General features: G+C 43.7%; 3 protein-coding genes across 3 annotated transcripts in view; 1 reads left to right on the forward strand and 2 right to left on the reverse strand.

Annotated features, from left to right (window-relative positions):
* Positions 1-22, reverse strand: part of SDCCAG3 (serologically defined colon cancer antigen 3) — a 5,473-nt gene extending 5,451 nt beyond the window's left edge. The window contains exon 1 of the mRNA XM_009280661.1: positions 11-22. Within this exon, the coding sequence (XP_009278936.1) occupies positions 11-22 (12 nt within the window). The remainder of the gene's footprint in view (positions 1-10) is intronic.
* Positions 23-51: 29 nt separating this feature from the next.
* PMPCA (peptidase, mitochondrial processing alpha subunit) lies at positions 52-5,711 on the forward strand (the record flags this gene model as incomplete). Its single annotated transcript, XM_009280662.2, has 11 exons — positions 52-129; positions 462-544; positions 852-946; positions 1,112-1,212; positions 1,630-1,893; positions 2,133-2,225; positions 2,511-2,629; positions 3,114-3,204; positions 3,328-3,390; positions 3,634-3,778; positions 4,121-5,711. Coding segments are annotated over 11 exons (1,302 nt in total), but the record flags the coding sequence as incomplete, so codon positions are not given.
* Positions 5,712-5,939: 228 nt separating this feature from the next.
* Positions 5,940-16,328, reverse strand: INPP5E (inositol polyphosphate-5-phosphatase E). Its single transcript, XM_009280627.2, has 10 exons — positions 15,290-16,328; positions 13,343-13,466; positions 12,510-12,607; positions 11,680-11,804; positions 11,405-11,524; positions 10,900-11,007; positions 9,786-9,947; positions 9,069-9,184; positions 8,465-8,601; positions 5,940-7,341 (listed from the first exon to the last, which is right to left on the reverse strand). The coding sequence occupies exons 1-10, from the start codon at positions 16,144-16,146 to the stop codon at positions 7,209-7,211; spliced, it is 1,980 nt and encodes a 659-aa protein (XP_009278902.1). The 5' UTR covers positions 16,147-16,328; the 3' UTR covers positions 5,940-7,208.
* Positions 16,329-16,703: the final 375 nt, after the last annotated feature.

The raw sequence follows: 16,703 nt of genomic DNA on the forward strand, positions 1-16,703 counted from the left end.
GGGTGCGCACGGTAAAAGTCATGCTGACTTCTTCTCTTCTTAACGCTAGTTCTTATAAATTCGGGATCAAGACATGAAGCGAAATACCTCAGTGGCATCTCTCACTTCTTGGAAAAGCTGGCCTTCTCTGTGAGTACCGCGCTCGTCGTAGCGGGGTCCCGGAGCCTGCGCTGCGCAGGGCACCGTAAATCTGCACAGAGAGCGGCCGAGGGCAGGGCCCGCTCCTCGCAGCGACACTGTGGGTTTGATCTGTTTAAATAGATGGTGATGGTATTCCTAGTTAATTATTGTGACCGTAATTATATTTTGAAAGTCTGTTGTGCTTCCACCTCCAGGGTTAGTGGGTGTTTAGCAAACCATTTGACTTAAAGAATGTAAAAGATGCTCGTTCTGGGCTACACTGAAGGATTATAAACAGTTACAGCTTTACTAATTAATAACACTGGTTTCTTCTTTCTTAGTCCACAGCTCAGTTCGGCAGCAAAGATGAAATTCTCCTCACCTTAGAAAAGCACGGGGGCATCTGTGACTGCCAGGCATCGAGGTACGATGCTCTTTCTCTGTGCTTTGTTACCCGAGTGGTTGTAACACTGACAGTAGTTTGAGTTGCTTTTTCTGGTGTGTGACAGTAAAAGCCACTTTTTGCTTCTAAGCAGCAGAAATCCATTTGTGGTGACTCCTAAGAAGCTACAAAAGTGAACGTGAAAGGGTTGTGAAAGTCAGTTCTATTTCCTTTTGAAAGCATTTAACGATACTGGTCAGGCAGCTTTATCTGTGATTTCCTGATGCACGTTTACTGAATGATTGTAGATGTGACTTCTGAGTGCAGAACCCGTCTGCTTGTGTTGCAGGGACACCATAATGTACGCTGTTTCTGCTGACGCCAAAGGCCTGGACACAGTGGTCAACTTGCTGGCTGATGTAGCGCTACAGCCCAGGTTATCAGGTCTGGGAACATAAGTCTCTCTCTCTCAAAAAAAAGACTCCCAGCGCATGACTTGCTATTAGATCTCAAAATTCTTCATTAGATCGTGCTCATCAAGAAGTTATCATGTAGCAATTGGGTATTCTGTGTGGTGGTTGTTATCTCTTGCTTTCTCTCTTATTACAGATGAAGAAATTGAGATGACTCGAACAGCTATAAGATTTGAGCTTGAAGACTTGAACATGAGACCTGACCCAGAGCCTCTCCTCACAGAAATGATCCATGCGGTAAAACACTGAAAAGCCTACCTTGTGTGCAGTCCCCTGTATGAGACATGCTGCATTCTCTTCCTCAGTTTTTCCTCAACTTCAGGGTTTATTTTAGACTGCTCTGAAAACAGATTTTTCTGCTATTCAATTAGATTTCAGTGGTGAGAGGGAGAATTTCGCTGTCCCTCCACTTTGAAATCCTACATTCTACACACTGAAAGATTTTAACCCAAACTAAAACCATCTATGACTTATTTTTGTTGACATGGATGACAACATGTTGTTGAGTTACGCTGACATTAGTCAAATAATGCTCAGCCTTTCCTCTCTTACGTGTCTCAAACAGGTAGGCGTAATTCTAAAACAGAAAGAGAAGGTTTAGATGGAGGAGGATGAAGTAATATTTGTTACTTTAATGTATCTGCCTCCTTTTAGGCAGCCTACAGAGACAATACAGTTGGACTGAACAGGTTCTGCCCAGTGGAAAACACTGACAAAATTGATCGAGAAGTCCTGCATTCGTACCTGCGCAACTACTATACGCCAGACAGGATGGTGCTTGCTGGGGTGGGAATCGAGCACGAGCAGTTAGTGGAGTGTGCGAAGAAACATCTGCTTGGAGCGGAGCCGGTGTGGGGCAGTGGGCGGACCAAGGACGTGGACAGATCTGTGGCTCAGTACACAGGAGGCATTGTCAAGGTAAAAGGGAGGTGGAGGTGGCATCGTGCCTCTTCCTGTCTGTTGGAGGTGCAGATTTGGACTTGAGCCGATTTCTCTGTAGGCTTTGCTTTTCTAAAATTACATACTGTTCATGAATAGGAGCCAAAACTGGCCATGATAGCCATTATTTGGGTGACAGGTTAATTATTGGGAATGTATCAAGCTGGATACAACAGAGGTGAAAATCGGTCCTAATAATTTGTCTGCCCTTCCCACAGGTTGAAAAAGATATGTCAGATGTGAGTCTGGGCCCTACTCCTATCCCAGAGCTTACCCACATCATGATCGGGTTAGAAAGCTCCTCATTTTTAGTAAGTATTAATCTAAAAAACCATTGTTTTGGGTGCTCTGTATTTGAAGAATCCCAGAATACTATCTCATTACGTAGCCATTGGCACTCTTGCTGCTGATGCTGCACATACAGACAATCAGCTTTTTCACTGACAGGTTGATGAAACTCATGACAGATGATGAGTTTCACTGACCTTTACACTCTTCTTGTGCCATGTTTCTTTCTGACTCTTTCTCCCTCTTTACTCATCCCAGACCCTTGAGAGCTCTGCTATTAGCTGACTGAATTTCTTGTTGCAATTCAGGAGGAAGATTTCATTCCCTTTGCGGTGTTAAACATGATGATGGGAGGTGGTGGCTCTTTTTCAGCTGGAGGGCCTGGCAAGGGCATGTTCACCCGACTGTATCTCAATGTGCTCAACAGGTTTGTTTGCCTTTCTGTTTAAGGGATAGCAGAAACAGTCTTCTCTAGCAGGTTCACATGGAAGGCTTCATCTTTTGAAAGCCAACACCCCCAGGTTTTACATCAGCTTATTCTGCTTGAAACATGCGGGACTGATTTGTCAGTGGGCATTTCGAGAGGGCGAAAGTAAAGGGCAGAAGTGACCAGGAATCCTGTCTTCCTCCACTAGCCCAATCCATCCTTTAATCAGGGGATAGTAACAGAATTGGCAGTAGGTACCAGTAATACTGCTCTCTATTGTTCTGGGTTTGGTCTCGAGGATGGAAGTGGAGAAGGAAGTAGATGGCACATGCAGAAATTGTCAGAGGCAGGGATCGACAGTTTTCATTGGCACGGCTGAGAATCCTGAAAATGCACTAAGAGGGGCCTCGCTGGCCATGTTTGTTTAATTTTTACATTTAAATTCTGTTTTTTAAATTTTTAAATACTGTTTGTATACTCACAGACACCACTGGATGTATAATGCAACCTCTTACCACCACAGTTATGAGGATACAGGTCTCCTGTGTATACATGCCAGCGCAGATCCAAAACAGGTACATAGTCCTGTATTCAAAGACAGGTGTCCTTAAAAAGTAATCCCATCACTTATTACCAGACAGTAATGTTAACAGAATAAGCATTGTTCTAATCGTCTTTCAATTATCTGTTTTTCCTAGGTTCGAGAGATGGTGGAAATCATCACGAGAGAATTCATTCTAATGGCAGGAGCAGTAGGAGAGGTCAGCAGCCTAACCTGCAGACTACGCAGATGGTCTTTGAGCTGAAATAATGCATTGCACTGGCCTGGCTAGAATGAATTTTTGTACATGCGTATGTTACGTATTTCTGTAAAAGAATATAGTAACTTTAACAACACATTCACAAAGAGGAAGGTGTTTGCAGAACTCTTACGTGGTATCTTGTATTAGAGAGCAGTGGCCAGACTTTTTGAACATCTATTTGTATTTGCTGCTCATTTACAGGTAGAACTTGAGCGAGCGAAGACGCAGCTGAAGTCCATGCTCATGATGAACCTTGAGTCTCGGCCAGTTATCTTTGAAGATGTGGGAAGGCAAGTGTTGGCAACAAACACGAGGAAGCTACCTCATGAGCTCTGTGCCCTGATCAGTGAGTAGACAATGCCTTTCCTTGCCTTGACTGAATTGTAGGTATAGTCGGGGCGGGGCAACTTACAACATATTCTTGTAGCACAGATGAATTGCCTTAGAAAGCCTGGGGGCGTAAATACTACAGCTATGTATTTCAGACCGATCTTCTCAATTGCTTGCAAGCTAGCACAATGCTTATTTTTGTCAGAAGGAAGGAAAAAACAGAAGCATGGTAGAGAAGGTCTAGAGGTAGTAATTGGTTTCCTGAGCACGGGGTCTGACTCAGCATCATAATAAAGCTGCTTTGTGCTATTTAGAATGTAGTTGTCACAACTCTGGCTTTTTTTTTTTTCCCCTGCAGGTCAGGTGAAATCTAGTGATATCAAGAGAGTGGTCACTAAGATGCTTCATAAAAAACCAGCTGTGGCTGCACTGGGTGACTTAACAGATTTGCCCACTTACGAACACATCCAAGCAGCGCTTTCCAGTAAGGACGGGCGACTCCCTCGGATGTACCGGCTCTTTCGATAAAGCAGCGCATCCTGCACGTCTGACAGACTTGCTTCTTTTTTAATATGTTTTTGAGATTATAATATTGCTGCAAGCCCTTCCCCCCCACTTTTCCAGGCATACTGTGCAAACATGGAGCCATGCTACAGCTGAACAAAGCTGCTTCAGAACACTGGACTGCGAAGAGCTCGTTATGTTGGGCTTAAAGGCCCACCCTGGCTCTGGATGAGTACTTTGACCCTCTGAGTAGGTTACAAGAGAAGGTGGGTGTATACAGCCTTCTCTTGGCACTGGGGAGAACACAGCAAGCCAAAATGCTCACTGCTACAACTGAAAGCATGTATCTGAGAAGAACTAAGTCACTGCTGTGTGTTACCACTTCACCATATCAGCAGTAGAAGTGGGGCTGTCACACTGGAGGCCCTGGTGTGTGCCCTTCTTGAGGAATGTGGTGGCATGTTAAAGAGCTTGGCTTACATATCTGAATTCAAAGAATATTTACAGCTGTTACCAAGGTGAACAAAGACTTGGTCAAACTGAATTAGGAGAATAACAGTTATTATCTGTGTGAAGTTAGGCAACAAGTTTCCTGCAGTCCAGGTTTTGTTACAAGCATCATGGATCCATTTCATCAGTGTAATTTACCATCTGTAGTACTACTAGAAGTCACATGTCTGGAAATAACTTCATAATTTTGCTAGAGGAAAGTAGACCTATGGCATAACTAAGTTTCTGTGGCGTTCATCTACAGAGGTACTATGCATAATGCTATGTGGACACTTACTCTAGAATGAAAGCGATCCTATTCTTCAGGTTTTTCACTTGCAAGTGAACTATGCTAAAGAATAAAAGTTCTTTTACTCCAGAGTTGGTATACAAACAGAAGGTTATTAAAGGAGTTGCTGCTGCTGCACCTTAAACTTGTACCTACTTTCTTCATTGTCACTCAGATGAACTTAAGGCCTTGCAAAAAGAAGACGTAATTGTCAGTCTCGCAGCAGAGATGTCGCTCAGCTAGGAGTCAAGATCAATAAAATGGCAACACTGAGAAAGCTTATGGTCTTGAAAGTGACTGACGCCATGTTACAGAAAGACATGAAGCTAAGTGCTGCTTATGATGCTGCTATGTGCATTTGACATACTGAAGAAATGGGAGATCCAAAAGAGAGGAAAAAAACATTCGGTTTACGTAATCCCCTACCATATGGGCTTAAAAATGTAGATGGCTGCATTGCAGCACTTCACTGGCTAGATGTGTATTGTAAGGAGCAATCAAACTGGGAGCAGAACACTGAGGCAGCTATTACCTGCTTTATCCCCGTACCTTTCCTCATGCAACTAGAAGAAAACGTTGCATTGCTTCTTGTGGAACCCACAGTATGGAAGTCCTACTCAGTTGTTGTGTATGTTTGTAAGAAAATAAAGAGACCTCTAAAGGACTGGAGCAAGTAGTAGGCGTTCTGAAATTCATCAGCTAATGGCTGGGTTTCTTGAACTGGCAGGTGAAATGCACTTTCTTTGTTCAATGCAAACAATCCCAAAGAAATCTGCCCCGCTTTTCCAGCTGAAGACAAATGGCTCAGGTCACCCGAACGGTTAGCATGCATCACACAGTCAAAGAACTCTAGTTCTGACAACCCTGCAATAAGAGCTGGTTCTCATTTAAGGTATTGCATTAATTTATTTTTATTCCTTTAAAAAGAAAGGAAATCGAAATACCTGATGGCTACAGACAGGTCAGTGCCATAAATGTTTGTACCGCAGAACAGAAGCTCTGTCTTGGGACAGGTTGCATAGTTAGCAGCACTTCCTCCAAGTTGTTTGCACGGTGTTTTATGTACTAAGGTGATTAATGATCCAGCCGATCTGTGCCCATGAAAAGTTTTTAAGTGTTAGCTGTACTTAACATTTTACCAGTGCCATACTGGTCCATGTAGTATGTTTAGCCTTAAGACAACACTACTTCAAAATTAGCAAGTTATTTACAGTTCACTGAATTGGAAAAATAAAAACAAAAGGAATTAACTGTAATCAGAGGTAATGGAACTGCGCTGATCTGACTTGCTGCAGTTTCTCTGCATACTTCCCTAGTACTCACTTGACATCTTAATCGCTTTGGTGAAGCATTACACAGTAGCTGTACTCAGGCCATTATTTTCAACTCGAGTGTCCCGCTGCTGAAGGCAGATAGTGTTTTATCACCCCTGGGGAGGGCAAGTGAGTTAAGGAAGGGATTGTTTCAAGCAGTCTCAACAGCCAAATATATGGTGTGAGAGATTGATATTTACCCCCTTAGTAACAGAAGGCCTATAGAATAATTACTGAAAGGCAATGTTTCTACAGTTCAAATGTACAGTAGTACATTCACACAGATCTTGCTGTAGAGGACCAAAAAAGCCCAACACGGGAGCACCATCCTTACACAAAACTGCCCAAGTCCCCTAACTGGTCCCTGTTCACATTTTACAGAATACCGTACACTTGGCTACAGGTAAGGAGAAAAAAAACCAACCCCACAACATACGTAAGCTAACCAGATGAAATCAAACAGACAAACAAAAATTTTCACCTTTCCGCAGGCTTTTCTTAGGTCCCCTGCCCCTGGTCATGCCAATTCCAGAAGCTGTGCCCCCTGTGTGGAGTCATCTTAGAATGAAGAGACTGCATCCGGTTGCTTCCAAAGATAGTACGGTTAAAAATAAATCAATTACATCTGTTGGGATGGATGTCCTAAATAACTGACTCCATTTTCTTCAGCAAAAGCACTTGAGCTACATGGATTAGCTCATGCAAATGAATCCAGGATGAGGTTTAAGCCATTCTTCACAAGCCACAGCAACTGCCAGAGGTGCTTAAGCAGACAATTCCCTGCAGAGGTTGCCGTGGCCCGAAATCCTCTTTCCGGGCACCTCTAGCACAAGCATTGCAGAGTTCTCAGCTCAGGAAATGCTACATACGCTGCTGGATTTTTGGTCCTTTTGTTCTTGCCGTTTCTGAAGTTCCCTTGTAATCCGCCTCTTTATTCCGATTAAATAGAGATCTCTGTCAAACTGCCCTGCAGCAAGTGGAATGCTACGATATAAACACAAGCAATTAGATCAGGGCATAAATACATTCTTCTTGTTTGCCCAACATTTCCCAATTAGTTCATACAACAAAGGCCAGAAACCTAATTTTTACTTTCTTAAGGCATTTAGCTACTGCTGTGGGAGAAAAGGGGTAAAACAAAGGTCGTCTTCCACAGCAACAAGTTAAGGTTTTTCACAATACATTTAAATGAAGAAAATATTGGTTGTAAAAGGCAAATGTACTTTAAATTTAAGCATGAAGATGCCTGCATTCATAAGGGACATACATGGAGGACATTCTTGATGACCCTAAACCAAAAAACACTCATTTCAAAAGCTAAACGAGCTTACTGTTAGCTTGGTGTATTCGCTGGTATGGTTCATGCACAACAGTTCTTACCTTGGTCTGTTCTAGAGAGGCCAGAAGGAAACCCTAGCAGCCCAGCTTCACAGACTCTGCAATACTTCTATTTAATGGGTATTTAATACCCATAAACAAACAAACAAACAAAAATCCCAATTCTAATTGCACTGCTGATCAAGTGCTTTAAGAAATTACCATTTTCTAGACACCTGGGTCTTGAAATCCCTGAGCATGCTACTCACAGAAAAGAGACTAACTAAATTTCAGTCACTTAACCAAATTTTCTAAGGAGTTCCACTAGCATGGCAGCCCACAGTGGGACATGAAGAAACCTGGAGGATCTCAAAACACTTCACTGACATACAGCTATGTTGAAATGCAGCCACCACTGGGGAGAGAAAACTGCATTGATCCCAAAGAGGGGAAGAGGAAAGCTGTCCACACTGATAGGAAAAACAGAGAGCTGCATCTCGGATGAAACACAGATTTATAGTCAATTGCAATGGACTCCGTTTATCTCCCTCAGGAGGATTAAGGGACCTGGCAGCAGGGATTTCAGATGTCAGTGCAAGGTTTAAGCGCTCTTACTGCTCTGACCACTGAGAGCATATATTGGGTAAAAAACAAACAGGCTGCAGAGAGCTACATGGGATAAACTCCATTTCAGGAACTCTCCTGAGAGGACAAACTCCGAACAGGAGCATATCCTCAGGATCACTGGAGCCATGTGCAAGCATCCAGAGTGGCACAAGGAGGTACTAACTTGTCTCTGCCAGGCCTCACTTTCACACGAAACAAGGCAAATACAGGCCGATGGTCTGAAGTTTTGATCACAGGACAAGATGAGTACTTGACAGCATGGATGTCATCTCTGTACCGACTGCGGTATACAACTCGATCCTGAGAGGCAGAGAGAGAGGGGAGACTGATGGTAACTCCCTTTGCACATCCACCCTGGAAAGAAGCACTGGTTCACAAGAGACAAATCCATTCATTTATCACACTCCACTTAGTGAAATTAAGTGTCTTGGACAGGGATACATTCATGAAGAATGTGTGTCTGATCCCAATAGCGGTTCTGTGCCCAGCGCTGAGCACAGGGAAGAATGTGCTGGAACAGGATGTAAGGCAGGGCAAATAACATTAGCAGCCTGTGCCAAACTCCCTGTGCTCACAGATTCAACAATCCTTTCTTCCAAACCAGTTCCACCTGCCCTGTTGCCCTTAAGAACAGATCTCATCACGACTGTATCTCATGCAGACCAACTGTGGAAGGCAGCTTTTTCTCGCAGGTAAGAATCCCCTTTGGAGGCAGATGTGAGGCTGAGCAGCCCTTCCGAGCATGCTGCTCTGAAATCATCTCTTACCGTGTAGGAGGGAGTTCTTTGTTTGGAAGTGGTGTCATAGCTGTCCTTTCCTATGTCAAACTTGTAGGAAGGACGGAAATGAATGTCGGCCTCTTGGAATCCTTTGAAAATGGACCCTGTAAGGGAAGGGGAGAACAGCATGAACAACAAATTCCTCCTTCCTAAGAACCCCGCACACTTTCTGCATTTATTCAATACTGCTTAACTAATGCTGGCTAGAAACAACAGCCGTGTACGTACATGACTAGAAAAACCTGGGCTTGGGCTCCAGAAAGGGAGCAAGCTCAAGTTCTTACATACAGCCAGTGGCTATTTAAACAAAGAACACTTGGTGCACGCACTTCCCCTTCCACTGAAAGCTCATGATGCTTTGCAAATGCTAGCTATTCAAATCTAAATGCCCTAGGCACTGTGACGGAACGATGTCCAGTTTATAGAGGAGTCAGATGAAACAGAGCAGTAAATGGCTTGGGAGATTACACTATATATAGCAAAATGCTATAGCAAAAAGTCCCTTGTACAGACTGCCGCTGTATTTGACAACTGCTGACTTCCTTTTTTAGGGAACTTAAGAAGAGAAAACAGGAAAGGTCTCTAGGGAATAGGGATTTGGAAAGCAGGAAAGGTCTCTAGGGAATAGGGATTTGGCTGTAATTATTTCTGTGTGTAGATATCTCTGTTCCTGGTGGCTAGGGAGAAAAAACCACTGTCCCTCACCCCTACTCATTTCACTAGTAAGCTGGTCATACGCCAGTAGCTTGGACATGTCTGTTTCCGGGTTCTGGTTCAAGATGGAATCCACGGTCTCGCGATCCTTATTTAGTCGGAAGTTGAAGTCACCAAACCAGAATACTTCATCAAACCGAGTTGTGACATCACCTGCAAATTCAAGCCAGAAGTGTCAGTATAAAGGTAAACATCCTGAAAAGTTCTGAAAGCAAAAAAAAAAAATCCCAAACTTTTCTTCCCTGAATGTCCTTTTGACTTTTGAGGAAAATTAAAGTATATGATGTAGCTCATTAAAATGAAACTCACTTAATTCTTTCTAAGTGAGAGCTGTACGCTGCATAGCTCACTGAGAGTGCTGCTAGATATGTTCAAGGAACAGGCATAAATTTTCTTTTTACTACCAGGAGATAGAATACTTGAGCATGTTTTCTGCCTGTGACCATCACAGAATGCGGTAATAAAAAAAACAGTAGAAAACAGAACAGAAATTTAAAAAATCATAGAAAAAGCTGAAAAGAGACCAAACTATCTATAGGACCTAAAAATAGTATGAACACAAAAACCTAATGCTACACTGCAGATAAAAAGTAAATTCATCTTTCTAGAAAAAGGGCTTCGCTATATATTTAGATGTCACGTTAACAGCACAGTATTAAGAAACAATAATGGAATTTGGCAAACAATATGTTCACTTGTGTATATGCAAATTGAAATAATGTTCCTTCTCAAGTTTTGAAATAAAGTAATTTCTATTTGCCTTAGAAAACACTTGGAAAGTGAAACACATCCATAATATTGATAAAAAATACACCAAAATTATCTTATTGCTGTTCTGAGAAAAAATAAATCACACAAAAATTCCTTTTGAGTTTTCTCTCTCCCCCTCCGTTTCAACTTTTTCTGTCAAATCCCCCCCAAAATTACATCCCACCTAGAAAAAATAATCATGTGAATAATAACCATCCTCAGACAAAAGACCTGTGGTCTCTTTTTATACCGTCTCAAATTAGCACTCTCATTCGTTCTTCCTTAGTGTAGACTGAAAGACAATGCACAAACTCTGTTCCTTTGGGCTCCCACACAAGCATGGTTTCACACTTACTAGAACTGGATCGATACGGGTTTGTGTCCGGAACGTTTTTGGGAAGTGTAAGGGCTTGAATGGTTTTATTGTAGTCCAGTTTCCTCTCGTTCACCTTACTGTCCCCAGCTGAAAGACAGAAATCCCATTATTGCCAACGACGCATCATTTTCATTCAATTACCATTTTTGGTTATAACAGGAGCTTCCAAAGGACATCAGACATTTTCCACCTGTAAAATGTAACACACTGGCCCAGGGAGCACACAGACTGAAAACTACTGGCAGAAAGCGTGAAAAAAGGGATGCAATTGTGCAGAGTTCATTTCTGTTTTTCTAAACACAGTTCTTTTGTAAGTTTGCTACCAAAATATCCTCCTCCCTTATTGTTCTCAGCTCAGCAATCCTGAGCTTTGACTTCAGTCTGTCCTGCTCTTCTATCCCCCCTGCAGCTTTTTTACCTTTGTAAAGCAACCCCCCCTCCTCCCTCAATCAGGACACTTCTAACAAGACTGTAAATGTCTCACATGTGAAGTGGGAGGTGATGAAGAGAAAGGAGGTCCCAAAAAATGTGAAGCAGATTCCCAGAGCTCCCTTTGTTTTGATCTGAGATACGATTCGAGTTGTCACCGTGGCATACTCCACTTCTGGAAGGAGAAAAAGAAGCTGCTTTTACTGAAAAGCCTCTAGAGACAGTGAGCAGGAAAGTTAGGTGGGGGACAGCCCTGGAGAAAAGGACAAGACAGCCGATGGCAGCAGTCCTTTCACCTCCCCACCCTCCAGCTCTTACTGGACCACAGACCTGAGCAGAACCAGATCAGGTCCCTCCGAATGAAGACCGACATGTACAGCACCCCATGTGCAGCAGAGTAGAGCATGACGTAGTGGGGACCTAGCGTCTCTTGCAGGCGGATCTCCCACTCTCTTCTGCAGGAAAGAACAACAGCTGGATCACAAGGACAGTACAAGAGACAATAACCAGGAAAGGAAATCAGCATTGTGAAAACAGAGCAATCCCTCTGATAAAGAACGTCAAAAGTGTAAGCGAAACCTCCACTGCCACAGCGATGCTGCAGGGAAGGCTGGTCAGTTTGACGTGTAACTCCACACATGCCATGCAGCAGGCTCTGCATGTCGGTGAGAGAGTATTAATGCCACTGCACCGAGCGGCTTGCAAATCTGAGGAAAAGAGTCCCACTGGGAAGATACCCTAAAAAAGCAGAGTCTGACATGAGGCTTCAACCTGCTCTTCTAGGGTTGGTCAATCTCAGACGGACTAGAAATTTGCAGCGACGTACTACTAATGAGCACGTGGCTGCTACGCTGACAGCCAGCCCGTGAGCTAGCTCACGGCCAGCTCAGATCTATGCTAAGGTGCCCACAGAATTCAGACAGGAGTTTTGCTATTAGCTGCCCTGACAACAGGACCAAGTTCTGTATTTACAGATTCTTGTGACGTTTTCCTCTAAATCCCATTTCCCCTGGTGCTCATGCAATGGAGTTCAGAGTCTTATTAAATGGGTTATTTATTGAAAATATTAAGAATATGATGGAGGCTATTTCCAGACTAATTAAAACCAAAGTAATTAGTTAACAATAAAAGAGGATGGTTCATTACATTGTTTTTGCTACCTGTCTGGACAGCCTTCTTGAACCCCAATGACATACATGTCCTGGGCATAGTCAGGATCTGTTGGTAATAAGAAGTCATCCAGATTCACTGGAAGTTCCTATTATTAAAAGAAAAAAAAAAAAAGATAAAATAGTTATGCAAAGTTTTACTAGAAAAGTACAAGAAAAGTCCAGACTAAGCTACAAGTTCCACAGCATACGCAAACAGTTCAGGCTTCAAAAAATAGGCTAAGTGCTAATACTAAAAATTCCCCTTCCCAAAGGCAGACTTCAACTGCTGTCGCTCCAGCAGTAACCAAGATTCCACAGTTCAGCCATGTGGGCCAGTAAAGTGATGTTTCTAATTTCCTGGGGTGCTTACTTTTTACCAGGCTCAGAGGCTACTTACTGAACACCCCAGGGGTTGCTTGCGTTCTTCCAAGCACAGCTTCTCAGACACCTGGTAGAATCAGTCTTGATCTCCTAGGCCACGTAAAGACATAGGCAGGAGGCTGTGTTCTTTATCAGAGATGTTCTCATCGTAAGCACCAAATTGTCAGTCATCTTCATGTGACCCTAATTGCAACGGAGCGTAAAGGAGCTGCCACAAAAAGCCAGAGTGGCACTAGCAAGCTCACTGTTGTCATACCTAGTATCTGAGGAACCCTGTTACAATGGCTCTCTCACTAAGATGAACATGCGTGAGAGGGCCTTGTAATTTGATAAAGATGATGAACTCAGGTTGACGAGGAACATAGTCACGAACAGAAAAAAACCATTGCACCCGTCCTTGCAGTAAAGATGGGGTAGCTTTACCACCGCCAGAAGACCTGTGGAGACCTAGGTGCACATACCTTCTGACCCTGCATGTTCCAGGTGGCCACAAAAATTCCAATATTCCGATCAGGGAAATACTTGCTAAGTTCTTCTGCTCCCAGTAAGGCACCATTTGCCAGAAGGCTGCCTTCCAAATAGCTTCTGTGAACAGAAGACCCATAAAAGAGCATCTAAGGAAACAGTTGAAATAATGATTTGTAACGCTTGAATCTTGAGTTAATCAAGAACATACCTTTAGCTCAAGAAAATGGCATTTAGTACTTATATATTGTTCTGCTTGCCTAAAGTTCCTTATAAAGTTCCAACCCTTATAGAGAGTTCATGGATCATATGCAAGAAAACAAAACTATTGTCATAAACCGGCCTTTTCAAAGCCAGGACACGAGTACGATGGTGAGACTGATGCTGCACAGGTTCTGTGATGAGAAGACTTAAGCCACCCAAAGTCTTCAATCCCCCTAGTGCTTGCCGCAGACACAAAATGGAGAGATTGGTTTGATATTTGAGTATCTTGAAGCAGCTCAGTTTACTTAAAACATGAAAATAGGTCCACCATTCCCAATGTTCTGGCACCAAGTTGCTCCTAATCAAGGATCCAAACTCACATTCTTCCTTCAATTCAGCTCGTCAAATTAGCTTTCAAGCAAACGATTTATTGAGTCCCAGGTCTAAAAGAATATCACATTTGAAAAGGATAGATCTGCCCCACACCGCCTGCCTCTCCAAAGAACACGCTGCTTACAAAAGCAAGGGGTATTGGCAAAAGGACTGCAAGTTGCATAAGCATTTTTAATCTTGCTTAAGCTCTGCAAATAATGATGACAGCACGACGTCAGAGAATGCTGTGCAACCCACTGGTCTACCCAGTTGCCCACCTGACTCCAGCAGCTTTGCAGAGGGAAGTGAAAGAAAACCCCTCATGGCGAACAAGTACCAATCTATCTTTGGGGCTTTTTTACCAGTTAGTAACACTTTAATTTATCTCAGAATTATTTTCCCCTGTACCACTGACTCCCACTCTTTGGATCAATGATCAGGTTTATCCCTCAAGGCCTTGCAGACTGTTGTGTATCTATAACGTATAACCTTTAGCTGAGTATTTGGTATCCTTTACCTTTTAACATGTTTCCTGACCTGCAGTATTGTCAATAATACTCGTTGCAGTGTTTGTGCTGTGTGCTGGCAGGTCTTCACAAATAGTGGGTCTGCAGCCAACACAAGAAGAGGATTTGATACACTAGCAAGCAGATTAGTACACCCACCTCAGCTCCCTCCAATCAATAATCTAAACTTAACTAAGAATGAAGACAAATGAGCAACCAGAGCAAGAGGTCAGGGCCACACAAGGAGAAAGTGCTGAGATCTGAGTGGAATCACACTCTGCCTCAAGAGATTCCTGGAGAAGCTGGGGCAGAGGAGCTCCTGTGGGACACTGAAGCAGTTCACAGTACATGATTTGATCCTGCCAGAAGCCAAACGAGCTCAGCATCTGCAGAGGACCCTCAGCACCTTGCAGGATTGTGACAGTACTGCATGTACTGCGTGATAGTTTCAAGCTAAAATATTTGCGTTTTTTTCCTGCCATTTAACATTTCAGTTCAAGCCCAATGTACTTTTAGATTTAAAAAAATAAACCAGTTTTTCCCAACTGTTAGCATGCACAGCCACTGTTTCTTCATTTTCAGAACAGATTACTTAAATATTACAAGCAAGCTGACAGCAAATCAAACTTGTATTTATGAAACACAATACCCATCTGAAAAGAGCAAATATAGAGCATTAGTACTAATCTCTTCATCTTCAAACTGTTTCCAGTCTCCACAGCAGGTTAAACAACACGGAAACACTTCCGTGCTTTACCAATCGGTCTGAAGTTCCCTGCCTCTGCCCAGCAGGATTCTGCAGGGCAGCTGGCTCCCCGCTAACACACCCCAAACTTTGCCACGAGAAGCCGGGAGACATACCTGCTTCGAACATCCTTGGAGCGAATGGGATTGAGCAGGCTGAACGTAGATTTCATGGAGTCTGTGGAGCAATTATCATAGACCATCCCGTTGCCATGTAGCCTGGTATCGCTCAAGCTGCTGCTTACCCTCCCAAACTTGTGCTGAGAATAATGTCGATAATCCATATAATCTGAGTCAATCCTATTAGCTGTCCTCAGTGTGTGAGAGGCCACGTTGAGCTCCATGGGTGGCAGAGGTCGAGCCGGCATTATTTGGGACAGCCGGGGTTTGCCGCCTGCGAACGCTTTCCCCCGCAGAAGCCCACCAAAGGCACTGGAGATCTCGGAGGCTCGTTTCCCCAGGTCGGAGGTGCCTCCTCTGCTCTTCCCCATGGGACTGGCTTCCGAGGCGTCTGGTGAACTGTGCAAGGAATTCTGCTGGCAGCACCGATGGCAGGGGCTCGCCCTACCCCTGACGGGAGGGCTGAGGGACGCTTCCTGCAGAGAACCGTTTGAGGAACTTGTCTCGTTGGGATCAGTCAGACTTTCCTGACTTGTTCTAAACCGCCTCCACCTCCTCCAGCTTTTCTCATCCAGAGATGCAGCACGCTCCAGCCGGGGTTTCCGAGGAGGCCTTGGAGTGACCGATTTAATTTTCATATTAGCTTTGAGTTCATCTGGTAGAAGCTTTAAGGTTTCATTTAAAGAGGTGCCTACACTTGGAGGATCTTCAAAGGTAAGCACCCCACTGCCACCAGCCTCCTTCTTTGCTGCTTTGCCAGCTTTTTTAGCGTGCAGGTCCTGTACTGCTCCACCCTCCGTGCTCTGAGTAACACATGCCCCTGAGTGCTGTGGAAATCCATTTGGCGTACTCATTCTCCCCCGGGTACCAGCTATGGACACTGGTCCATCCGAAAAGTTCCTCACAGCATAGTTTCCTTCCCTTGCTTACCCCGTAGGTTCACAGGGCTTTAACCAAGCCAGAAAGACATGGAAATCGAAGACAGCTCAGTCTTTAGTTGAGAATGAAGGGCAGGTGTATGTGTAGGCAGATGCATTGTCTGCAAAATTTCAAGAGGTGGGATACCTGGATTTCCCCAAGAAAAACATGCAAGAATAAAAAGTTATTGAGCTGCGAACTCTGCTCCTTATTCAGAAAGCAAGGTCCTCACAGGACCTCCCTCGAGAACAACTCAAACCTTAACGTAACCTTGTTAGAAAACCAATGTTATTTTCTTTTTTTTTCCCCAAGAGCAGAGCAGTGAACTGACTGCCTCGCTGCTGTAGGCATCACGGCTGCGTACAGACTTCTTTAAGAAAAGGTTGTGTATACTGTCAGCATGAAAGGAAATTAAAACTGCACATAAGTCGCAGCTTTGTTCTCCTTGCCGTACAGTGAGTCACCAGTACAACCGGCCTCCAGGCTGCTCACA

The sequence above is a fragment of the Aptenodytes forsteri genome, unplaced genomic scaffold (genome assembly GCF_000699145.1).
Source record: "Aptenodytes forsteri isolate BGI_AS27 unplaced genomic scaffold, ASM69914v1 Scaffold68, whole genome shotgun sequence".
NCBI classification, from domain to species: Eukaryota; Metazoa; Chordata; class Aves; order Sphenisciformes; family Spheniscidae; genus Aptenodytes; species Aptenodytes forsteri.